The sequence below is a fragment of the Somniosus microcephalus genome, unplaced genomic scaffold, assembly GCF_052327205.1.
Source record: "Somniosus microcephalus isolate GS21.2 unplaced genomic scaffold, FLI_Smic_1.0 unresolved_chr1, whole genome shotgun sequence".
In the NCBI taxonomy this organism is placed as follows: Eukaryota; Metazoa; Chordata; class Chondrichthyes; order Squaliformes; family Somniosidae; genus Somniosus; species Somniosus microcephalus.
In genome coordinates this window covers 34,898,500-34,924,215 of record NW_028225179.1, presented here as the reverse complement: position 1 = coordinate 34,924,215, position 25,716 = coordinate 34,898,500, and the positions used below count along the sequence as shown (strand labels likewise).

Genomic DNA, 25,716 nt, shown 5'->3' with positions numbered 1-25,716 from the left:
GGAGGTTACAGAGATAGGGAGGGTTGTAGGGGCTGGAGGAGGTTACAGAGATAGGGAGGGTTGTAGGGGCTGGAGGAGGTTACAGAGATAGGGAGGGTTGTAGGGCTGGAGGAGGTTACAGAGATAGGGAGGGTTGTAGGGCTGGAGGAGGTTACAGAGATAGGGAGGGTTGTAGGGCTGGAGGAGGTTACAGAGACAGGGAGGGTTGTAGGGGCTGGAGGAGGTTACAGAGATAGGGAGGGTTGTAGGGGCTGGAGGAGGTTACAGAGATAGGGAGGGTTGTAGGGGCTGGAGGAGGTTACAGATATAGGGAGGGTTGTAGGGGCTGGAAGAGGTTACAGATAGGGAGGGTGGTAGGGCTGGAGGAGGTTACAGAGATAGGGAGGGTTGTAGGGGCTGGAGGAGGTTACAGAGATAGGGAGGGTGGTAGGGGCTGGAGGAGGTTACAGAGACAGGGAGGGTTGTAGGGGCTGGAGGAGGTTACAGAGATAGGGAGGGTTGTAGGGGCTGGAGGAGGTTACAGAGATAGCGAGGGTTGTAGGGGCTGGAGGAAGTTACAGAGATAGGGAGGGTTGTAGGGGCTGGAGGAGGTTACAGAGATAGGGAGGTTTGTAGGGGCTGGAGGAGGTTACAGAGATAGGGAGGGTGGTTGGAGCTGGAGGAGGTTACAGAGATAGGGAGGGTTGTAGGGGCTGGAGGAGGTTACAGATAGGGAGGGTTGTAGGGGCTGGAGGAGGTTACAGAGATAGGGAGGTTGGTAGGGGCTGGAGGAGGTTACAGAGATAGGGAGGGTGGTAGGGGCTGGAGGAGGTTACAGAGATAGGGAGGGTTGTAGGGGCTGGAGGAGGTTACAGAGATAGGGAGGGTGGTAGGGGCTGGAGGAGGTTACAGAGATGGGGAGGGTGGTAGGGGCTGGAGGAGGTTACAGAGATAGGGAGGGTTGTAGGGGCTGGAGGAGGTTACAGAGATAGGGAGGTTTGTAGGGGCTGGAGGAGGTTACAGAGATAGGGAGGGTGGTTGGAGCTGGAGGAGGTTACAGAGATAGGGAGGGTTGTAGGGGCTGGAGGAGGTTACAGATAGGGAGGGTTGTAGGGGCTGGAGGAGGTTACAGAGATAGGGAGGTTGGTAGGGGCTGGAGGAGGTTACGGAGATAGGGAGGGTTGTAGGGGCTGGAGGAGGTTACAGAGATAGGGAGGGTTGTAGGGGCTGGAGGAGGTTACAGAGATAGGGAGGGTGGTAGGGGCTGGAGGAGGTTACAGAGATAGGGAGGGTTGTAGGGGCTGGAGGAGGTTACAGAGATAGGGAGGGTTGTAGGGGCTGGAGGAGGTTACAGAGATAGGGAGGGTGGTAGGGGCTGGAGGAGGTTACAGAGACAGGGAGGGTTTTAGGGGCTGGAGGAGGTTACAGAGATAGGGAGGGTTGTAGGGGGCTGGAGGAGGTTACAGAGATAGGGAGGGTTGTAGGGGGCTGGAGGAGGTTACAGAGATAGGGAGGGTTGTAGGGGGCTGGAGGAGGTTACAGAGATAGGGAGGGTTGGGGGCTGGAGGAGGTTACAGAGATAGGGAGGGTGGTAGGGGCTGGAGGAGGTTATAGAGATAGGGAGGGTGGTAGGGGCTGGAGGAGGCGACAGAGATAGGGAGGGCTGTAGGGGCTGGAGGAGGTTACAGAGATAGGGAGGGTGGTAGGGGCTGGAGGAGGTTACAGAGATAGGGAGGGTGGTAGGGGCTGGAGGAGGTTACAGAGATAGGGCGGGTGGTAGGGGCTGGAGGAGGTTACAGAGATAGGGAGGGTGGTAGGGGCTGGAGGAGGTTACAGAGATAGGGAGGGTTGTAGGGGCTGGAGGAGGTTACAGAGATAGGGAGGGTTGTAGGGGGCTGGAGGAGGTTACAGAGATAGGGAGGGTTGTCGGGGGCTGGAGGAGGTTACAGAGATAGGGAGGGTTGTTGGGGGCTGGAGGAGGTTACAGAGATAGGGAGGGTGGTAGGGGCTGGAGGAGGTTATAGAGATAGGGAGGGTTGTAGGGGCTGGAGGAGGTTACAGAGATAGGGAGGGTGGTAGGGGCTGGAGGAGGTTACAGAGATAGGGAGGGTGGTAGGGGCTGGAGGAGGTTACAGAGATAGGGAGGGTGGTAGGGGCTGGAGGAGGTTACAGAGATAGGGAGGGTGGTAGGGGCTGGAGGAGGTTACAGAGATAGGGAGGGGGCGAGGGCCATGGAGGGATTTGAAAACCAGGATGAGGATTTTGAAATCGAGGCGTTGCCGGACTGGGAGCCAGTGTCGGTCAGCGAACACGGGGTGATGGGTGAACGGGGACTCGGTGCGAGTTAGGACACGGGCAGCAGAGTTTAGGATGAGCTCAGGTTTACGTAGGGTGGAATGCGGGAGGCCGGCCAGGAGTGCGTTGGAATGGTCAAGCCTGGAGGTAACGGGCACGGACAAGGGTTTCAGTAGCGGAGGAGCCCCACGCTGCTCGCGTTCCGAAGTGCGTTTTTTTTTTTCACAAGGATAGTCCCCGGTCACCCAACCCCTCTCTCCCTGGGTTGGGGCAGAAGGGTGGGTGAGAGAGGCCAGCCTGCCACTCAGCGCCCGATTGCCACCCACTCAATCATAGAACCTTAGAGCACAGAAGGAGGCCATTCGGCCCATCGTGCCTTTGTCGGCTCTTTGAAAGAGCTCTCCAATTAGTCCTGCTCATTTCCCCCACAGCCCTGTAAAACTTATCCAATTCCCTTCTGAAAGTTACTATTGAATCTGCTTCCACCGCTCTTTCAGGCAGCGCATTCCAGATCACAACTCGCTGCGGAAAAACATTCTCCTCATCTCCCCTCTGGTTCTTTTACCAATCACCTTAAATCTGTGTCCTCTGGTTACCGACCCTCCTGTCACTGGAAACAGTTTCTCCCTCTCCACTCTATCAAAGCCCTTCCTGATTTTGAACACCTCTTTCAAATCTCCCTGTCCCCTTCTCTGCTCTAAGGAGAACAACCCCAGCTTCTCCAGTCTCTCCACATCACTGAAGTCCCTCATCCCTTGGTACCATTCTGGTCAATCTCTCCCTTAACCTTCTCTGCTCTAAGGAGAACAACCCCAGCTTCTCCAGTCTCTCCACATCACTGAAGCCCCTCATCCCTGGTACCATTCTGGTCAATCTCTCCCTTAACCTTCTCTGCTCTAAGGAGAACAACCCCAGCTTCTCCAGTCTCTCCACATCACTGAAGTCCCTCATCCCTTGGTACCATTCTGGTCAATCTCTCCCTTAACCTTCTCTGCTCTAAGGAGAACAACCCCAGCTTCTCCAGTCTCTCCACATCACTGAAGCCCCTCATCCCTGGTACCATTCTGGTCAATCTCTCCCTTAACCTTCTCTGCTCTAAGGAGAACAACCCCAGCTTCTCCAGTCTCTCCACATCACTGACGACCCTCATCCCTGGTACCATTCTGGTCAATCTCCCCTTAACCTTCTCTGCTCTAAGGAGAACAACCCCAGCTTCTCCAGTCTCTCCACATCACTGAAGTCTCTCATCCCTGGTACCATTCTGGTCAATCTCCCCTTAACCTTCTCTACTCTAAGGAGAACAACCCCAGCTTCTCCAGTCTCTCCACATCACTGACGACCCTCATCCCTGGTACCATTCTGGTCAATCTCCCCTTAACCTTCTCTGCTCTAAGGAGAACAAACCCAGCTTCTCCAGTCTCTCCACATCACTGAAGTCCCTCATCCCTGGTACCATTCTGGTCAATCTCCTCTGCACCCTCTCCAAGGCCTTGACATCCTTCCTAAAGTGCGGTGCCCAGAATTGGACACAATACTCCAGCTGGGGCCTAACCCAGTGTTTTATAAAAATTTAGCAGTAACTTCCTTGCGTTTGGACTCGATGCCTGTGGATCCCGCCGGGATCCAGCCGTGGAACTCCACTCCATAAAATCCGCCACGATCCTGCTGAATGGCGGAGCAGGCTCGAGGGGCCCGTCCGGCCCGCTCCTGCTCCTGTTTCTTGTGGGTTTTTTTCTTCTGTGCCTCACTCCTGGACACCGAAAGGTACCCCTGCCCCTGCCCAGCCTCCACCCCCCCCCCCCGCCCCCCCTTCCCTTGAACCCCAGCCACCGAGAGCAGGCAGTTGGAGACGTGCGCAACTGGGCGGCGCCCTCGTCGGGGCTGCTTCCAGATAATAACTGCGACCTCCCTCTCGTCCTCTCTGGGCTGCGCCTGATCCAGGCGGGAACATGCGGCCGAAACATAGAAGATAGGAGCAGGAGTAGGTCATTCGGCCCCTCGAGCCCGCTCCGCCATTCAATGTGATCATGGCTGATTATCCAAATTCAGTACCCTGTCCCTGCCTTCTCCCCATATCCCTTGATCCCTTTAGCCTCAAGAAATATATCCAACTCCTTCTTGAATATATTTAATGAATTGGCCTCCACTGCCTTCTGTGGTAGAGAATTCCACAGGTTCACCACTCTCTGGGTGAAGAAATTCCTCCTCATCTCTGTCCTAAATGGCTTACCCCTTATCCTTAGACTGTGACCCCTGGTTCTGGACTCCCCGACCATCGGGAACATCCTTCCTGCATCTAGTCTGTCTAGTCCTGTTAGAATTTTATAAGTTTCAATGAGATCCCCTCTCATTCTTCTAAACTCCAGCGAATATAAGCCTAATTGATCCAATCTCTCCTCATACGTCATTCCTGCCATCCCAGGTATCAATCTGGTGAATCTTCGCTGAACTCCCTCCATGGCAAGAACATCCTTTCTCAGATAAGGCGACCAAAGCTACACACAATACTCAAGGTGTGGTCACACCAAGGCCCTGTACAACTGCAGCAAGACATCCTTGTTCCTGTACTCGAACCCTCTCGCTACGAAAGCCAACATACCATTTGCCTTCTTAACCGCCTGCTGCACCTGCATGCTTACCTTCAGCGACTGGTGCACAAGGACACCCAGGTCTCGTTGCACTTCCCCTTCTCCCAATCTATTGCCGTTCAGATAATAATCTGCCTTCCTGTTTTTGCCACCAAAGTGGATAACCTCACATTTATGCACATTGGGCAGATGCAGTACAATCACCCAACCTGTCCAAATCATACTGGAGTTTCTCGGCATCCTCCTCACAGCACACACGCCCACCCAGCTTTGTGTCGTCTGCAAACTTGGAGATATTACATCTAGTTCCCTCGTCTAGATCATTAATATATAATATTGAAAGGGTTGAAGGGGGAGGGGGGCAGGTGCGTTACTGTGTGCCCACTGCATTGTGACTTTGCTGTGTGTGTGTCTCTCTCTCAGGGCAATGCGACGCTCCATCTGTACCCACATTTCAAACCCCTGCAGCAGATCGAAGGTAAGTGGCTGCTTTTGTTGTGACGACTCACTCTCTGGAGCGGGGTTGCGGGGAAACCTGCGCTCCTAAACCAGGCCCCCGGTTCCTCCCTCCCTCCTTCCTTCCTTCCTCGCCGCCCGGTCCATCTGTCGGTCCCTCCCTGACTCCCGTGTGGAGCTCCGTCCCACCCACCGGGTGCGAGAACGGCTAACTCCGCACTAGGCCCGGGGCTGGAACCTGGGCCTTTCCTGCTGTGCGTGTGGGTGTGTGTGTGTGGGTGTGGCTCAGGTGTTGAGCTGCCAAGCCCTCGTCCCTCTGCCCGCTTCCCGTACAGCAGAAAACGGCTGCCCAGGAGCCTTGACTGGGCATCAGCTGTCAAACCGAAGACGAGCCACCTGGCAAAGCTGTGTGGACCTTCTGACCGATGTATGGGGAGACATAGAAACATAGAAGATAGGAGCAGGAGTCGGCCATTCGGCCCCTCGAGCCTGCTCCGCCATTCAATGAGATCATGGCTGATCATCCAAATTCAGTACCCTGTCCCTGCCTTCTCCCCATATCCCTTGATCCCTTTAGCCTTAAGAAATATATCCAACTCCTTCTTGAATATATTTAATGAATTGGCCTCTACTGCCTTCTGTGGTAGAGAATTCCACAGGTTCACCACTCTCTGGGTGAAGAAATTCCTCCTCATCTCTGTCCTAAATGGCTTACCCCTTATCCTTAGACTGTGACCCCTGGTTCTGGACTCCTCCGCCATCAGGAACATCCTTCCTGCATCTAGTCCTGTTAGAATTTTATAAGTTTCAATGAGATCCCCTCTCATTCTTCTAAACTCCAGCGAGTATAAGCCCAATCGACCCAATCTCTCCTCATACGTCATTCCTGCCATCCCAGGTATCAGCCTGGTGAATCTTCGCTGCACTCCCTCCATGGCAAGAACATCCTTCCTCAGATAAGGCGACCAAAACTGCACACAATACTCAAGGTGTGGTCTCACCAAGGCCCTGTACAACTGCAGTAAGACATGGTGTTCCCATGCGCCTGCTGCCCTTGTCATAGAATTATACAGCACAGAAAGATCGGCCTGCACCCAGCCCAGGTGTGTGTGTGTGTGGGCCCACGCTGTGTTCTCCTCTTTCATCGAGCACTGCATTTGACCTCCACAGTTGCCCTCTCTCTGTGTTGATCTGCTCCAGGTCTAGGGGTTGGAAACTGCTCCAGAATTGACCTGAAATAAGAAGTAGGAGCAGGAGTAGGCCATACGGCCCCTCGGGCCTGCTCCGCCATTCAATAGGATCATGGCTGATCTGAACCCAGACTCACGTCCACTTCCCTGCCCTCTCCCCGTAACCCCTAATTCCCTTATCTGCTAGGAAACTGTCTATCTCCGTTTTAAATTTATTTAATGTTGCAGCTTCCACAGCTCTCTGGGGTAGCAAATTCCATAGATTCACCACCCTCTGAGTGAAGGAGTTTCTCCTCATCTCAGTTTTGAAACGGCAGCCCCTTATTCTAAGATTATGCCCCCTAGTTCTAGTCTCACCCATCAGTGGAAACATCCTCACCGCATTCACCCGATCAAGCCCCCTCACAATCTTATATGTTTCGATAAGATCGCCTCTCATTCTTCTGAACTCCAATGAGTAGAGGCCCAACCTTTCCTCATACGTCAACCCCCTCATCTCTGGAATCAACCGAGTGAACCTTCTCTGAACCGCCTCGAGAGCAAGTATATCTTTTCTTAAATATGGAAACCAAAACTGTACGCAGTATTCCAGGTGTGGCCTCACCAATACCCTGTATAACTGCAGCAAGACTTCCCTGTTTTTATACTCCATCCCCCTCGCAATAAAAGCCAAGATTCCATCGGCCTTCCTGCTGCACCTGCATACTAACTTTTTGTGTTTCATGCACCAGGACCCCCAGATCCCTTTGTACTGTAGCACTTTGCAGTTTCTCTCCATTTAGATAATAACTTGCTCTTTGATTTTTTCTGCCAAAGTGCATAACCTCACACTTTCCAACATTATATTGCATCTGCCAAATCTCTGCCCACTCACTTAGCCTGTCTATGTCCTTTTGCAGGTTTTTTATGTCCTCACTCACTCACTGCTTTCCCTCCCATCTTTGAATGAACGATTCATCTCCACACTTCCTACGAGCAAACCCCCCCAAGAGCAAAATCATCAGGGGCGTTTCACAAATTGTGTTTAAAAAAAAAAGGGCGGGTGGATGCAGTTAAGATGCAGACCTGCCATGATCTCGTTGAATGGTGGAACAAGCTCGAGGGGCTGAATGGCCTCCTTTTGGGTTTTAATTCATTCATGGGATGTGGGCGTCGCTGGCAAGGCCCAGCATTTATTGCCCATCCCCAGTTGCCCTCGAGGAGGTGGTGGTGAGCCGCCTTCTTGAACCGCTGCAGTCCGTGTGGTGAAGGTACTCCCACAGTGCTGTTAGGGAGCGAGTTCCAGGATTTTGACCCAGCGACGATGAAGAAACGGCCGATATATGTCCAAGTCAGGATGGTGTGTGACTTATAGAAGCATAGAAACATAGAAGATAGGAGCAGGAGTAGGCCATTCGGCCCCTCGAGCCTGCTCCGCCATTCAATGTGATCATGGCTGATCATCCAAATTCAGTACCCAGTCCCTGCTTTCTCCCCATATCCCTTGATCACTTTAGCCTCAAGAAATATATCCAACTCCTTCTTGTATATATTTAATGAATTGGCCTCCACCGCCCTCTGTGGCAGAGAATTCCACAGGTTCACCACTCTCTGGGTGAAGAAATTCCTCCTCATTTCAGTCCTAAATGGCTTACCCCTTATCTTTAGACTATGACCCCTGGTTCTGGACTCCCCCGCCATCGGGAACATCCTTCCTGCATCTAGTCTGTCCAGACCTGACAGAATTTTATAGGTTTCGATGAGATCCCCTCTCAATCTTCTAAACTCCAGTGAGTATAAGCCCAATCGACACAATCTCTCCTCATACGTCATTCCTGCCATCCCAAGTATCAGCCTAGTGAATCTTCGCTGCACTCCCTCCATGGCAAGAACGTCCTTCCTCAGATAAGGCGACCAAAACTGCACACAATATTCAAGGTGTGGTCTCACCAAGGCCCTGTACAACTGCAGCAAGACATCCTTGTTCCTGTACTCGAACCCTCTTGCTACGAAGGCCAACATACCATTTGCCGCCTGCTGCACCTGCATGCTTACCTTCAGCGACTGGTGCACAAGGACACCCAGGTCTCGTTGCACTTCCCCTTCTCCCAATCTATTGCCATTCAAATAATAACTTGGAGGGGAACTTGGAGGTGGTGGTGTTCCCATGCGCCTGCTGCCCTTGTCCTTCTAGGTGGAAGAGGTCGCGGGTCTGGGAGGTGCTGCCGAAGAAGCCTTGGCGAGTTGCTGCAGTGCATCTTGTAGATGGTACACAGTGCAGCCACGGTGCGCCGGTGGTGGAGGGAGTGAATGTTTAAGGTGGTGGATGGGGTGCCGATCAAGCGGGCTGCTTTGTCCTGGATGGTGTCGAGCTTCTTGAGTGTTGTTGGAGCTCCACTCATCCAGGCAAGTGGAGAGTATTCCATCACGCTCGAGGGGCTGAATGGCCTCCTCCTGTTCCTGTGTAACAGGCTCGAGGGGCTGAATGGGCCTCCTCCTGTTCCTGTGTAACAGGTTCGAGGGGATGAATGGGCACCTCCTGTTCCTTTGTAACAGACTCAAGGGGCTCAATGGCGTCCTCCTGTTCCTATGTAACAGGCTCGAGGGGCTGAATGGCCTCCTCCTGTTCCTGTAACAGGCTCGAGGGGATGAATGGCCTCCTCCTGTTCCTGTGTAACAGGCTCGAGGGGCTGAATAGGTCTGCTCCTGCTCCTGTGTAATAGGCTCGAGAGGCTGAATGGCCTCCTCCTGTTCCTGTGTAACAGGCTCGAAGGGCTGAATGGCCTCCTCCTGTTCCTGTGTAACAGACTCGAGGGGCTGAACGGCCTCCTCCTGTTCGTGTGTAACAGGCTCAAGGGGCTGAATGGGCTCCTTCAGAGGTTATGAGATGAAACCTCCACGAATACGTTTTGGCAACCATACACACGACCCCTTCCCTCCCCCATCATGTGATGTCGCGGCCTGAAGGTGACAGTGTTAGCATGTGCGAGATTCAAAGCTAGGGCCTCCTGTGAATTAGTGTCACAACCCAGGCTCCATCCCCGGACTCTCCCGAGTTAGCTGACTCGCACCTGGCGTGGGATAGTGTAGAGGGAGCTTTACTCTGTATCTAACCTGTGCTGTACCTGCCCGGGGAGTGTTTGATGGGACAGTGTAGAGGGAGCTTTACTCTGTATCTAACCCCGTGCTGTACCTGCCCTGGGAGTGTTTGATGGGACAGTGTAGAGAGAGCTTTACTCCGTATCTAATCCGTGCTGTACCTGCCCTGGGAGTGTTTGATGGGACAGTGTAGAGGGAGCTTTAATCTGTATCTAACCGGTGCTGTACCTGCCCTGGGAGTGTTTGATGGGACAGTGTAGAGGGAGCTTTACTCTGTATCTAACCCCGTGCTGTACCTGCCCTGGGAGTGTTTGATGGGACAGTGTAGAGGGAGCTTTACTCTGTATCTAACCCCGTGCTGTACCTGCCCTGGGAGTGTTTGATGGGATAGTGTAGAGGGAGCTTTACTCTGTATCTAACCTGTGCTGTACCTGCCCGGGGAGTGTTTGATGGGACAGTGTAGAGGGAGCTTTACTCTGTATCTAACCCCGTGCTGTACCTGCCCTGGGAGTGTTTGATGGGACAGTGTAGAGGGAGCTTTACTCTGTATCTAACCCGTGCTGTACCTGCCCTGGGAGTGTTTGATGGGACAGTGTAGAGAGAGCTTTACTCCGTATCTAATCCGTGCTGTACCTGCCCTGGGAGTGTTTGATGGGACAGTGTAGAGGGAGCTTTAATCTGTATCTAACCGGTGCTGTACCTGCCCTGGGAGTGTTTGATGGGACAGTGTAGAGGGAGCTTTACTCTGTATCTAACCCGTGCTGTACCTGCCCTGGGAGTGTTTGATGGGACAGTGTAGAGGGAGCTTTACTCTGTATCTAACCCCGTGCTCTACCTGCCCTGGGAGTGTTTGATGGGACAGTGTAGAGGGAGCTTTACTCTGTATCTAACCCCGTGCTCTACCTGCCCTGGGAGTGTTTGATGGGACAGTGTAGAGGGAGCTTTACTCTGTATCTAACCCCGTGCTCTACCTGCCCTGGGAGTGTTTGATGGGACAGTGTAGAGGGAGCTTTACTCTGTATCTAACCCGTGCTGTACCTGCCCTGGGAGTGATTCTTCCACTGGGTCGACCCAGCACATGGGTTGTGTTTTGCCGCTCGACTCTTGCGGGACCGTCTAAGCTACCCTGGTGTTTGTGCGCTCTCCTCTCCCTCCCCGGCAGGAGTGTCCGAATACCTGAACACGGAGATCTCCACCTCGAAACAGAAGAAGTTCAGCCTGGTGACCTTCATCGACACACCGGGACTGGTGGATGGGGACATGAAGTACCCCTTCGACGTCGACCAGGCAATCCTGTGGCTGGGTGAGTGTTGCTGCTGTTCTCCGAGGCCTGGCTATCTCTCTGCAATCCCTGCCTCTCTCCCCTGCAGACTCCACTATTCCAACCCTCCCTTGGCCGGCCATCGCCCTCCGTCAGTCAACTGCAGCTCGTCCAAATCTCCCATGTCCTAACCCGCACCGAGCCCCCTTCACCCACCCCCACCCTGCGCTCGCTCACCTGATTTGGCTCCCAGACCCCCCAACACCTCCGGTTTAAAATACTCGCCCTCCTGTTCAAACCCCTCCATGGCCCTTGCCCCTCCCTATCTCTGTAACCTCCTCCAGCCCCTACCACCCTCCCTATCTCTGTAACCTCCTCCAGCCCCTACCACCCTCCCTATCTCTGTAACCTCCTCCAGCCCCTACAACCCTCCCTATCTCTGTAACCTCCTCCAGCCCCTACCACCCTCCCTATCTCTGTAACCTCCTCCAGCCCCTACCACCCTCCCTATCTCTGTAACCTCCTCCAGCCCCTACAACCCTTCCTATCTCTGTAACCTCCTCCAGCCCCTACAACCCTCCCTCTCTCTCTAACCTCCACCAGCCTGACAACCCTCCCTATCTCTGTAACCTCCTCCAGCCCCTACAACCCTCCCTATCTCTGCAACCTCCTCCAGCCCCTACCACCCTCCCTATCTCTGTAACCTCCTCCAGCCGCCACAACCCTCCCTATCTCTGTAACCTCCTCCAGCCCCTACAAACCTCCCTACCTCTGTAACCTCCTCCAGCCGCCACAACCCTCCCTATCTCTGTAACCTCCTCCAGCCCCTACAACCCTCCCTATCTCTGTAACCTCCTCCAGCCCCTACAACCCTCCCTATCTCTGTAACCTCCTCCACCCCTACAACTCTCCCTATCTCTGTAACCTCCTCCAGCCCCTACCACCCTCCCTATCTCTGTAACCTCCTCCAGCCCCTACCACCCTCCCTATCTCTGTAACCTCCTCCAGCCCCTACCACCCTCCCTATCTCTGTAACCTCCTCCAGCCCCTACAACCCTCCCTACCTCTGTAACCTCCTCCAGCCCCTACAACCCTCCCTATCTCTGTAACCTCCTCCAGCCCCTACCACCCTCCCTATCTCTGTAACCTCCTCCAGCCCCTACAACCCTCCCTATCTCTGTAACCTCCTCCAGCCCCTACAACCCTCCGAGATAGCTGCGCTCCTCCGATTCTGGCCCTCCCCCAACCACTTCACCCCACCATTGGCGGCCGTGCCTTCAGCCGCCTGGGGCCCCGAGCTCTGGAATTCCCTCCCTAAACCTCTCCGCCTCTCTCCCCTCCTTTAAGACGCTCCTTACAACCGACCTCTTTGACCAAGCTTTTGGCCACCTGTCCTAATATATATTCCTGAAGCGGCTCCGTGTCGATTTTTCTCTGATTACACTTCAAAAAGCTTTGCAGGAATGTGGCCACTGTTGTAATGTAGGCAAATTTGTGCACAGCAAGGTCCCACAAACAGCAATTTGATAAATGACAGATTATCTGTTATAAAGTGTTGGTTGAGGGATAAATATAGTCCCCAGGGTGGACCTCCCCTGCTCTTCTTCCGATAATGGCTGTGGGATCTTTTACATCAACTGACAGGGCAGACCGGGCCCGTAGTTTAACATCTCATCCAAAAGACGGCCCCTCCGACAGTGCGGCGCTCCCTCAGTACTGCCCCTCCGACAGTGCGGCGCTCCAACAGTGCGGCGCTCCCTCAGTACTGCCCCTCCGACAGTGCGGCGCTCCCTCAGTACTGCCCCTCCGACAGTGCGGCGCTCCCTCAGTACTGCCCCTCCGACAGTGCGGCGCTTCCTCAGTACTGCCCCTCCGACAGTGCGGCGCTCCCTCAGTATTGCCCCTCCGACAGTGCGGCTCTCCCTCAGTACTGCCCCTCCGACAGTGCGGCGCTCTCTCAGTACTGCCCCTCCGACAGTGCGGCGCTCCCTCAGTACTGCCCCTCCGACAGTGCGGCGCTCCCTCAGTACTGCCCCTCCGACAGTGCGGCGCTCCCTCCGTACCGCCCCTCTGACAGTGCGGCGCTCCCTCAGTATTGCCCCTCCGACAGTGCGGCTCTCCCTCAGTATTGCCCCTCCGACAGTGCGGCGCTCCCTCAGTATTGCCCCTCCGACAGTGCGGCTCTCCCTCAGTACCGCCCCTCCGACAGTGCGGCGCTCTCTCAGTACTGCCCCTCCGACAGTGCGGCGCTCCCTCAGTACTGCCCCTCCGACAGTGCGGCGCTCCCTCCGTACCGCCCCTCTGACAGTGCGGCTCTCCCTCAGTACTGCCCCTCCGACAGTGCGACGCTCCCTCAGTACTGCCCCTCCGACAGTGTGGCGCTCCCTCAGTACTGCCCCTCCGACAGTGCGGCGCTCCCTCAGTACCGCCCCTCCGACAGTGCGGCTCTCCCTCAGTACCGCCCCTCCGACAGTGCGGCGCTCCCTCAGTACTGCCCCTCCGACAGTGCGACGCTCCCTCAGTACCGCCCCTCCGACAGTGCGGCGCTCCCTCAGTACTGCCCCTCCGACAGTGCGGCGTTCCCTCAGTACTATCCCTCTGACAGTGCAGCACTCCCTCAGTACCGCCCCTCCGACAGTGCGGCGCTCCCTCAGTACCGCCCCTCCGACAGTGCGGCGCTCCCTCAGTACTGCCCCTCCGACAGTGCGGCGCTCCCTCAGTACCGCCCCTCCGACAGTGCGGCGCCCCCTCAGCGCTGCCCCTCCGACAGTGCGGCTCACCCTCAGTACTGCCCCTCCGACAGTGCGGCTCTCCCTCAGTACTGCCCCTCTGACAGTGCGGCCCTCCCTCAGTACTGCCCCTCTGACAGTGCGGCTCTCCCTCAGTACTGCCCCTCCGACAGTGCAGTCCTCCCTCAGTACCGCCCCTCTGACAGTGCGGCCCTCCCTCAGCACTGGCAACTGGAGAGTGTCGGCCTGGATCATGTGGGCTCGAGCCTCTGCAGTGTGTGGGGCTCGAACCCACGACCTTCTGACTCCGAGTTGAGTAAGTGTGTGCTGCCCACTGAGCCACGGCCCGCGGCGGCCCTGGCTCCTCGAGTGCCGCCCACGGCCTCGGAGAGTTGAAGTGGCTCCACGGGCTTGTGCGGCCTCCTGTATTCCTGCTGGCTGCCGAGGAGGGGGCAGCAATCGAGCGGTGCCCCCCCCCCACCCCCTGCCGAGGCATGTTCCCTGCCCACAGGCTGCGGGCGGGTGAGGGTAGAAGGAAGGGCAGGCGCTCGGCCAGCGTCGAGTCACCGGTGCGCGACGACATTGCCCAGCCAGTGACAGCCTGAATGATTGATTTCCGTGCCGTCGCTGCTGTTCTTAGCAGCTGGTCCATGCTGCGTTGGGGTGGGGTGGAGTGGCAGAATGGTTTGGGAGGTCTCTCATTGCGGCAGTGTCAGAGTTAAGAACATAAGGAACAGGAGCAGGCCATTCGGCCCCTCGAGCCTGCTCCGCCGTTCAATGAGATCATGGCTGATCTTCTGCCTCAACTCCATTCACCGACCCCATCGCCATCTCCCTCGATGCCCTTACTGGTCAGAAATCTATCGACTTCTGTCTTGAATCTACCCAATGACTGAGCCTCCACAGCCCTCTGGGGTAGAGAATTCCAAAGATTCACCACCCTCTGTGTGAAGAAATTTCTTCTCATCTCAGTCCTGAATGGCCGACCCTTTACCCTGAGGCTGTGGCCCCTGGTTCTAGACTCCCCAGCCAAGGGAAACATTCTCCCAGCATCCACCCTATCAAGCCCTGTAACAATTTTGTATGCTTCAATGAGATCCCCTCTCATTTTTCTGAATTCAAGAGAATACAGGCCTAGTTTACTCAATCTCTTCTCATACGACAGTCCCACCATCCCAGGAATCAATCTGGTGAACCTTCGTTGCACTCCCTCTACGGCAAGTATATCTTTCCTTAGGTAAGGAGACCAAAACACTCATCGCATTTAAAAAGTACTCGGATAGAAACATAGAGGATAGGAGCAGGAGTAGGCCATTCAGCTCCTCGAGCCTCCTCCGCCATTCAATGAGATCATGGCTGATCATCCAAATTCAGTACCCGGTCCCTGCCTTCTCCCCATACCCCTTGATACCTTTAGCCTTAAGAAATATATCCAACTCCTTCTTGAATATATTTAATGAATTGGCCTCAACTGCCTTGTGTGGTAGAGAATTCCACAGGTTCACCACTCTCTGGGTGAAGAAATTCCTCCTCATCTCAGTCCAAAATGGCTTACCCCTTATCCTTAGACTGTGACCCCTGGTTCTGGACTCCCCCGCCATTGGGAACATCCTTCCTGCATCTAGTCTGTCTAGTCCTGTTAGAATTTTATAAGTTTCAATGAGATCCCCTCTCATTCTTCTAAACTCCAGCGAATACAAGCCCAATTGACCCAATCTCTCCTTGTACGTCATTCCTGCCATCCCAGGTATCAGTCTGGTGAATCTTCGTTGCACTCCCTCCATGGCAAGAACATCCTTCCTCAGATAAGGCGACCAAAACTGCACACAATACTCAAGGTGCGGTCTCACCAAGGCCCTGTACAACTGCAGCAAGACATCCTTGCTCCTGTACTCGAACCCTCTCGCTACGAAGGCCAACACACCATTTGCCTTCTTAACCGCCTGCTGCACCTGCATGCTCACCTTCAGCGACTGGTGCACAAGGACACCCAGGTCTCGTTGCACTTCCCCTTCTCCCAATCTATTGCCGTTCAGATAATCTGCCTTCCTGTTTTTGCCACCAAAGTGGATAACCTCACATTACACTGCATCTGCCATGCTTCTGCCCAATCACCCAACCTGTCCAAATCGTACTGGAGTTTCTCGGCATCCTCCTCACAGCACACACGCCCACCCAGCTTTGTGTCATCTGCAAACGTGGAGATATTACATCTAGTTCCACCTAGATATACGCTTGAAGTGCCGTAACCTACAGGGCTACGGAGCAAGAGCTGGAAAGTGGGAATAGGCTGGGTAGCTATTTGTCGGCCCCCATGGACATGACGGGCCGAATGGCCTCCTTCTGAGCTGTAAATTTCCGTGGTTCTATAACCCTGGACGCGGGAAGGTGGGGGCACGGCGCCGGGAAGATGGATTGCAATCACCAATGGGTCTCTCTTTTTACCCCCCCCCCCCCCCATCCTCTTTCTGCACCGGATCCCAGGTGAGCTGAGCGAACTGGTGTTTGTCTTCTTCGACCCCATGGGCCAGGCCCTGTGCAAGCGGACGCTCAACATCGTGGAGAGGCTCAACAAGACGCAGGGCGAGAAGATCCGCTTCTACCTCAGCAAGGCCGACGAGGCGGGCTCCGAGACCGACCGGCAGGTACAGCGAACCATCCCTGGTGTCTGCGTCACGTCCCGGCCCGTGATCTGTCCCATGTCATGTCCCGTCCCCGTGATCTGTCCCATGTCTCGGCCCGTCCCCGTGGTCTGTCCCATGTGTCGTCCCATCCTGTCCCGCTCTCGCTCTGGGTGTCCGCCCCGCTCTCGCTCTGGGTGTCCGCCCCGCTCTCGCTCTGGGTGTCCGCCCCGCTCTCGCTCTGGGTGTCCGCCCCGCTCTCGCTCTGGGTGTCCGCCCCGCTCTCGCTCTGGGTGTCCGCCCCGCTGAGCCCGGTCTTCTCCTCCACATAACGAGGAGGAGCCGGAACTCTGTCCCACGTTTCCCCACCCCTCACCAATCCCAGAAATCGGATTAGTTTGATGAAACACATTGTGCGCTATTGCTCCGGTATGTGTCAATTTGCAAGCTGCTGACACCTTTTTCTCTCTCTCTCTCTCCCTCTCTGTCCACAGAGGGTGATGATGCAGATTGTCCAGGAACTCTGCAAGAGGCCGGGGCTGAACAAGTGTGGCTTCGACATGCCCACCATCTACATTCCACACCCAAACAAGGTGAGGTCAACTCTCTCCTCGAAGACCGAGACTCTGTCCCCCGCTCCCAGCCCCAGGCACACTGGGGACGAGGGCCTCTCTCTCTCTCTCTCTCTCTCTCTCTCTCTGGGACCCTGGGTGGGGGAGGGCACAGACTGGACTTTCAAGCTGGTTATGCATTTTGGTCAGTGGGCTTACAGACAGGAGGAACAGATGGCAGTCGCGACAGTAAAACCGCAGCTGCCGCTGAAATCCGGCCGCTTGGCATCGAACTTTAGGGCACATCATTCTTCCAGGCAGGTTTAATACTGGCTGTGGCTCGCTCGCAGTGCGGCCCTGCTCCCTGCTGGTAGGAGTGGCGTCTCTCTCTGTGTGCTCGCCGCCCCCCCTCCCTCGCTCGCCGCCCCCCCTCCCTCGCTCGCCGCCCCCCCTCCCTCGCTCGCCGCCCCCCCTCCCTCGCTCGCCGCCCCCCCCTCCCTCGCTCGCCGCCCCCCCTCCCTCGCTCGCCGCCCCCCCTCCCTCGCTCGCCGCCCCCCCCTCCCTCGCTCGCCGCCCCCCCCTCCCTCGCTCGCCGCCCCCCCTCCCTCGCTCGCCGCCCCCCCTCCCTCGCTCGCCGCCCCCCCTCCCTCGCTCGCCGCCCCCCCCTCCCTCGCTCGCCGCCCCCCCCTCCCTCGCTCGCCGCCCCCCCTCCCTCACTCGCCGCCCCCCCCTCCCTCGCTCGCCGCCCCCCCCTCCCTCGCTCGCCGCCCCCCCTCCCTCGCTCGCCGCCCCCCCCCTCCCTCGCTCGCCGCCCCCCCTCCCTCGCTCGCCGCCCCCCCTCCCTCGCTCGCCGCCCGCTCTCTGTGCCTGTGTGTGTTCATCCGTCTCTTCCCCAGCCCTCCCCGCTCTCGCTCATTCTGTCCTTTGTCGCCCTGCAGCTGAGTCGCTGTGTGAACCAAATCGAGGATGTGTGTCAGACCATCGAGAAAACCATCAACCAAACTGTGCAGAACAACTTGAACCAGCTGGAGAGGGACTGTGAGCTGATCGCCAGCAGTGTGGACCGCGCCCTGCAGGAGGACAGGTGAGGGAGGGAGGGAGCGGCAAGCGAGATTCACTCTCAAACATAGGGTGGGCGGCTAGCGTGCTCGCTGCGGCTCCTCCGTCCCACCCCACCCCGCGCACTCTTCCCCCCCACACCAAGTCCATGCACCTTGGGGGAGGGGGCGAAACATCAGTACTGCCCCTCCGGCAGTGCAGCGCTCCCTCAGTACTGCCCCTCCGACAGTGCAGCGCTCCCTCAGTACTGCCCCTCCGACAGCGCGGTGCTCTCTTAGTACTGCCCCTCCGACAGTGCGGCGCTCCCTCAGTACTGCCCCTCCGACAGTGCGCCGCTCCCTCAGTACTGCCCCTCCGACAGTGCACCGCTCCCTCAGTACTGCCCCTCCGGCAGTGCAGCGCTCCCTCAGTACTGCCCCTCCGACAGTGCGCCGCTCCCTCAGTACTGCCCCTCCGACAGTGCGCCGCTCCCTCAGTACTGCCCCTCCGACAGTGCGCCGCTCCCTCAGTACCGCCCCTCCGACAGTGCGCCGCTCCCTCAGTACCGCCCCTCCGACAGTGCGGCGCCCCCTCAGTACCGCCCCTCCGACAGTGCGGCGCCCCCTCAGTACCGCCCCTCCGACAGTGCGCCGCCCCCTCAGTACCGCCCCTCCGACAGTGCGGCGCTCCCTCAGTACTGCCCCAGCAGGCTCCAGAGTGCCTGGTTTGCAAGCAGGAACCGAACTGAAGTGCTGACGTGTTCTCTTTCCTCCCTCCTTTCTTTCAGCCTGGCGGCTGCCCGTAACCGCAAAGCTCAGTCGAAAGGCTGCCTGTTCGGGTTACTGGGCCTTCTCGTGCCCACGTTCCTCCTGGTCAGTGCGGTGCTGGGGACTCTCTCACGGGAAATGATCAGTGCTGTACTGGGAGACAACGGTACCGAGACACTACAGGTTTACATGGTAAGGTGTGGCTGTGTGTTTCAAGAATCCTCTCTCTGGCCCCTGCTCTCTCTGGCCCCTGCTCTCTCTGGCCCCTGCTCTCTCTGGCCCCTGCTCTCTCTGGCCCCTGCTCTCTCTGGCCCCTGCTCTCTCTGGCCCCTGCTCTCTCTGGCCCCTGCTCTCTCTGGCCCCTGCTCTCTCTGGCCCCTGCTCTCTCTGGCCCCCGCTCGCTCTGGCCCCCGCTCGCTCTCTCTCTCTCTTTTCCCGCCCCCCCCGCCACTCTGATTTTGATGACCTGCTGCTGTTTGTTTCCTCCCAGGGCCCTGTCTCCACGTTCTGGGCACTGATCCCCAGCGAGATGGCTCAATACGTGATCTTGGCACTGGCTGTCCTCTCTTTGGCACTCCTCATCGTCGCCCGATTCTCCTTCAGGTAAACACCCTCCGTTACCAGTTAGTCGGCGGGTAGGGGGGGGGTGCGGTGGCTGAGTTGAATCCACTGTGTGTGACTGATTCCCCTTCTCTCCGCTCGGCTCCCCCCACCCCCCCTTTCAGGACAACCCGGACCCTGACGAGCAAACAGAAACGCAAGTTGTTGGACCAGCGAGAGCTCGTGCAGGAGGTGGTGAAGCAGAAGAAGGTAACGCCAACTCCCAATTACCCAGCACCTTTAACGTCGTAAGACATTGTCCCACTAGAAACATAGAAACATAGAAGATAGGAGCAGGAGTAGGCCATTCGGCCCCTCGAGCCTGCTCCGCCATTCAATGAGATCATGGCTGATCATCCAAACTCAGTACCCTGTCCCTGCCTTCTCCCCATATCCCTTGATCCCTTTAGCCTTAAGAAATATATCCAACTCCTTCTTGAATATATTTAATGAACTGGCCTCCACTGCCTTCTGTGGTAGAGAATTCCACAGGTTCACCACTCTCTGGGTGAAGAAATTCCTCCTCATCTCTGTCCTCAATGGCTTACCCCTTATCCTTAGACTGCGACCCCTGGTTCTGGACTCCCCAACCATCGGGAACATCCTTCCTGCATCTAGTCTGTCTAGTCCTGTTAGAATTTTATAAGTTTCAATGAGATCCCCTCTCAATCTTCTAAACTCCAGCGAGTATAAGCCCAATCGACCCAATCTCTCCTCATACGTCATTCCTGCCATCCCAGGTATCAGTCTGGTGAATCTTCGCTGCACTCCTTCCATGGCAAGAACATCCTTCCTCAGATAAGGCAACCAAAACTGCACACAATACTCAAGGTGTGGTCTCACCAAGGCCCTGTACAACTGCAGCAAGACATCCTTGTTCCTGTACTCAAACCCTCTCGCTACGAAGGCCAACATACCATTTGCCTTCTTAACCGCCTGCTGCACCTGCATGCTTACCTTCAGCGACTGGTGCACAAGGACACCCAGGTCTCGTTGCACTTCCCCTTCTCCCAATCTATTGCCATTTAGATAATAATCTGCCTTCCTGTTTTTGACACCAAAGTGGATAACCTCGCACTTATCCACATTATATTGCATCTGCCATGCATCTGCCCAATCACCCAACCTGTCCAAATCATACTGGAGTTTCTCAGCATCCTCCTCACAGCACACACGCCCACCCAGCTTTGTGTCGTCTGCAAACTTGGAGATATTACATCTAGTTCCCTCGTCCAGATCATTAATATATATTGTGTATAGCTGGGGTCCGAGGACCGATCCCTGCGGTACCCCACTAGTCACTGCCTGCCACTCGGAAAAAGAGCCGTTTATTCCAACTCTTTGCTTTCTGTCTGCCAACCAGTTCTCTATCCAAGTCAATACCTTGCCCCCAATCCCATGTGCCTTAATTTTACACGCTAATCTCTTATGCGGGACCTTATCGAAAGCCTTTTGAAAATCCAAATACACCACAAAAGTAGGGTCTGACGTAAGAAAAATACTAGGTACTTGGTCTAAATGTTAAACAAAGCTTTAATCAACTGTTTTACAACATGGAGATCTGGTTGTGTCCTTCACTAGTTCCTGTTAAGAATGTCCTGCGCAAGCTGGGCCCGTGCCCGAGTATTTATACTCTTCCCCCACCCCTGGACAGCGCCACCCGTAGGCCGCTCAGCATTATTTCATAAGTCTTTCATGAATGACTGATTCACGTCAGGGAAGTTGTGCTTCACTTAAGCAGGGCGTTGGGGAGACCACATCTGTAGTACTGTGTACAGCGGGACAGGTAGATAAGGTGGTTAAAAAGGCATATGGGATACTTGCCTTCATTAGCCGAGGCATAGCATATAAGAGCAGGGAGGTTATGATGGAGCTGTACAAAACGCTAGTTAGGCCACAGCTGGAATACTGAGGCTTCCGAGTCCCGTCGAACAGTGACTCAGCACGCTACCCGTGTACCTGTGAGAATGAAGCAGCCCATGCCCGCATGCAACAAGACTCTGACAACGTTCAGGCTTGGGCTGATCTGTGGCGCGAATGTCACCTGCCACTTAAGTGCCAGGCAATGACTATTTCGCTACAATAATAGGCGGCTTTACTGACTGGCCATTGTGTTGAACTGTACATTCCATTTATCCACGTCGCCAGGATTTCTCCCGAGTAGGTTTTTAACTCTACGGTACTCTTTGTAAGGGGTACTTGATTAAACCTACTCTCAGATGTGTCGTTCCTCATGATTCTGAGGGACAGAATTAGTCTCCACTTGGAGAGGCAAGGATTAATCAAGGATAGTCAGCATGGCTATGTCAGGGGGAGGTCGTGTCTGACCAATTTGATTGAATTTTTCGAGGGGTTGACTAGGTGTGTGGACGAGGGTAGTGCCGTTGATGTAGCCTACATGGATTTCAGTAAGGCTTTTGACAAAGTCCCGCATGGGAGACTGGTCAAGAAGGGAAGAGCCCATGGGATCCAGGGTGCCTTGGCGCGTTGGATCCAAAATTGGCTTAGTGGCAGGAGGCAGAGGGTGATGGTCGAAGGTTGTTTTAGTGACTGGAAGCCTGTGTCCAGTGGTGTACCGCAGGGATGGGTGCTGGGTCCTTTGTTGTTTGTAGTGTACATTAATGATTTAGATTATGAATGTAGGAGGTATGATCCGTATGTTTGCAGATAACACGAATATTGGTGGAGTGGTAAATAGCGAGGAGGGAAGCCTCAGGCTACAAGACGATATAGACGGGTTGGTTAGATGGGCAGAACAGTGGCAAATGGAATTTAACCCTGAAAAGTGTGAGGTGATGCATTTTGGGAGGACTAACAAGGCAAGGGAATACCCAATGAATGGTAGGACCCTAGGAAGGACAGAGGATCAAAGGGACCTTGGTGTGCATGTACATAGATCCCTGAAGGCAGCAGGACAGGTAGATAAGGTGGTTAAAAAGGCATATGGGATACTTGCCTTCATTAGCCGAGGCATAGAATATAAGAGCAGGGAGGTTATGATGGAGCTGTACAAAACGCTGGTGAGGCCACAGCTGGAATACTGTGTGCAGTTCTGGTCGCCTCACTATAGGAAGGATGTGATTGCATTGGAGAGGGTGCAGAGGAGATTCTCCAGGATGTTACCTGGGCTGGAGCGCTTCAGCTATGAAGAGAGACTGGACAGGCTGGGGTTGTTTTCCTTAGAGCAGAGAAGGTGGAGGGGGAACCTGATTGAGGTGTACAAAATTATGAGGGGCATAGATAGGGTGGATAGAAAGGAACTTTTCCCCTTAGTAGAGGGGTCAATAACCAGGGGGCATAGTTTCAAGGTAAGGGGCAGGAGGTTTAGAGGGGATTTGAGGAGGAACTTTTTCACCCAGAGGGTGGTTGGAATCTGGAACTCACTGCCTGAAAGGGTGGTAGAGGCAGGAACCCTCATAACATTCAAGAAGCATTTAGATGAGCACTTGAAACGCCATAGCATACAAGGCTAGGGACCAAGTGCTGGAAAATGGGATTAGATTAGACAGGGCTTGATGGCCAGCGCGGACACGACGGGCCGAAGGGCCTCTTTCTGTGCTGTATGACTCTGACTATGACTCTGAGTATTGGTCGTCTTGTTTAAGGAAGGATGTAAATGAGTTGGAAGCAGTTCAGAGAAGGTTTACTAGACTAATACCTGGAATGGGCGGCTTGTCTTATGAGGAAAGGTTGGACAGGCTGGGCTTGTATCCGCTGGAGTTTAGAAGAGTAAGAGGTGACTTGATTGAAACATATAAGATCCTGAGGGGGTCTGGACAGGGTGGATGTGGAGAGGATGTTTCCTCTTGTGGGAGAATCTAGAACTAGGGGTCACTGTTCAAAAATAAGGGGTCGCCCACTTAAGACAGAGATGAGGAGAAATTACTTCAGAGGTTGGTGAGTCTTTGGAACTCTCTTCCTCAGAGGGCAGTGGAAGCAGAGTCTGTGGATATTTTTAAGGCAGAGGTAGATAGATTCTTGGTAAGCAAGGGGGTGAAAGGTTATCGGGGGTAGGCGGGAATGTGGAGTCATCGGATCAGCCATGATCTTATTGAATGGCGGAGCAGGCTCGAGGGGCCGAGTGGCCGACTCCTGCTCCTAATTCGTATGTTGGCCTTTGTTGCAAGGGGATTGGAGTGTAAGTGTGAGGAAGTCTTGCTACAATTGTACGGTTTGTTTCCCCCTGGCTGGAGAGTCTAGAACTAGGGGGTCACAGTCTCAGGAGAAGGGGTCGGCCATTTAGGACTGAGATGAGGAGGAATTTCTTCACTCAGAGGGTGGTGAATCTTTGGGATTCTCTACCCCAGAGGGCTGTGGAGGCTCAGTCGTTGAGTATATTCAAGGCCGAGATCGATAGATGTTTGAATATTAAAGGAATCAAAGGATATGGGGATCGGGCGGGAAAGTGGATTTACACAGAAGATAGGAGCAGGAGTAGGCCATTCGGCCCCTCGAGCCTGCTCCGCCATTCAATGAGATCATGGCTGATCATCCAAATTCAGTACCCGGTCCCTGCCTTCTCCCCATATCCCTTGATCCCTTTAGCCTTAAGAAATATATCCAACTCCTTCTTGAATATATTTAATGAATTGGCCTCCACTGCCTTGTGTGGTAGAGAATTCCACAGGTTCACCACTCTCTGGGTGAAGAAATTCTTCCTCATCTCAGTCCTAAATGGCCTACCCCTTATCCTTAGACTGTGACCCCTGGTTCTGGACTCCCCGACCATCGGGAACATCCTTCCTGCATCTAGTCTGTCCAGTCCTGTTAGAATTTTATAAGTTTCAATGAGATCCCCTCTCATTCTTCTAAACTCCAGCGAGTATAAGCCCAATCGACCCAATCTCTCCTCGTACGTCATTCCTGCCATCCCAGGTATCAGTCTGGTGAATCTTCGCTGCACTCCCTCCATGGCAAGATCATCCTTCCTCAGATAAGGTGAACAAAACTGCACACAGTTGAGGTCGATGATCAGCCAGGATCTTATTGAATGGCGGAGCAGGCTCGAGGGGCCGAATGGCCGACTCCTGCTCCTATTTCTTATGTTCTTTATAAGGAGATATATTGGGGACAGGTGACCAAATGCTCGCTCGGAGAGGTAGGTTTTAGGGAACGCTTTAGGGGAGAGAGAGGTGTAGAGGGGCGGAGAGGTTTAGGGAGGGAATTCCAGGCAGCTGATGGCACGGCCGCCAATGATGGGGCGATGGAAATCGGGGATCCGCAAGAGGCCGGAATTGGAGGAGTGAAGAGATCCCGGAGGGTTGTAGGGCTGGAGGAGGTTACAGAGATAGGGAGTGTTGTCGGGGCTGGAGGAGGTTACAGAGATAGGGAGGGTGGTAGGGGCTGGAGGAGGTTACAGAGATAGGGAGGGTTGTAGGGGCTGGAGGGGGTTACAGAGATAGGGAGGGTGGTAGGGGCTGGAGGAGGTTACAGAGATAGGGAGGGTTGTAGGGCTGGAGGAGGTTACAGAGATAGGGAGGGGTGTAGGGGCTGGAGGAGGTTACAGAGATAGGGAGGGTGGTAGGGGCTGGAGGAGGTTACAGAGATGGGGAGGGTTGTAGGGGCTGGAGGAGGTTACAGAGATAGGGAGGGTTGTAGGGGCTGGAGGAGGTTACAGAGATAGGGAGGGTTGTGGGGGCTGGAGGAGGTTACAGAGATAGGGAGGGTTGTAGGGGCTGGAGGAGGTTACAGAGATAGGGAGGGTTGTAGGGGGCTGGAGAAGGTTACAGAGATAGGGAGGGTTGTAGGGGGCTGGAGAAGGTTACAGAGATAGGGAGGGTTGTAGGGGCTGGAGGAGATTACAGAGATAGGGAGGGTTGTAGGGGGCTGGAGAAGGTTACAGAGATAGGGAGGGTGGTAGGGGCTGGAGGAGGTTACAGAGATAGGGAGGGTTGTAGGGGGCTGGAGGAGGTTACAGAGATGGGGAGGGTTGTAGGGGGCTGGAGGAGATTACAGAGATAGGGAGGGTTGTAGGTGCTGGAGGAGGTTACAGAGATAGGGAGGGTTGTAGGGGCTGGAGGAGGTTACAGAGATAGGGAGGGGGCGAGGGCCATTGAGGGATTTGAAAACCAGGATGAGAATTTTAAAATCGAGGCGTTGCCGGACCGGAAGCCCGTGTCGGTCAGCGAGCAACAGCGGGGGGTGATGGGTGAACGGGACTCGTTGCGAGTTAGGACTCTGGGGGCAGCAGAGTTTTTGGATGAGCTCGAGTTTGCCTGCGGTGCGAGGCCGGCCCAGGAGAGAGCATTGGAATTAGTCGCGCTTACAAAGGCAACGAGGGATGAGGGTTTCGGCAGCGGATGAGCTGGGGCAAGAGGCTGGAGACGGGCGATGTTACGGAGGTGGTAGTTGGCGGTCTTGGTGATGGTGGCTGGGCGGGAGGACGCTCCTCCCCGGGTCAAAGAGGACGGGGAAGTTGCGAACAGTCTGGCTCGGCCTCAGTGGCCAGGCAGAGGGGTGGAGTCGGTGTCTGGGGAACGGAGTTCGCGGCTTGGCTCTTCCTGATATTTAACGGCAGGACATTTCTGCCGAGCCAGGACTGGATGTTGAATGAGGAGTTTGGC

At 55.1% G+C, this 25,716-nt stretch overlaps 1 protein-coding gene across 1 annotated transcript in view; it reads left to right on the top strand.

The window, feature by feature from the left end:
- Nucleotides 1-25,716, top strand: part of LOC147094599 (uncharacterized) — a 37,310-nt gene that overhangs the window by 10,541 nt on the left and 1,053 nt on the right. The window contains exons 4-11 of the mRNA XM_085974433.1: nt 5,286-5,340; nt 10,749-10,889; nt 16,061-16,221; nt 16,692-16,790; nt 17,687-17,832; nt 18,574-18,745; nt 19,044-19,156; nt 19,279-19,363. Coding sequence (XP_085830559.1) covers nt 5,286-5,340; nt 10,749-10,889; nt 16,061-16,221; nt 16,692-16,790; nt 17,687-17,832; nt 18,574-18,745; nt 19,044-19,156; nt 19,279-19,363 — 972 coding nt within the window. The remainder of the gene's footprint in view (nt 1-5,285; nt 5,341-10,748; nt 10,890-16,060; nt 16,222-16,691; nt 16,791-17,686; nt 17,833-18,573; nt 18,746-19,043; nt 19,157-19,278; nt 19,364-25,716) is intronic.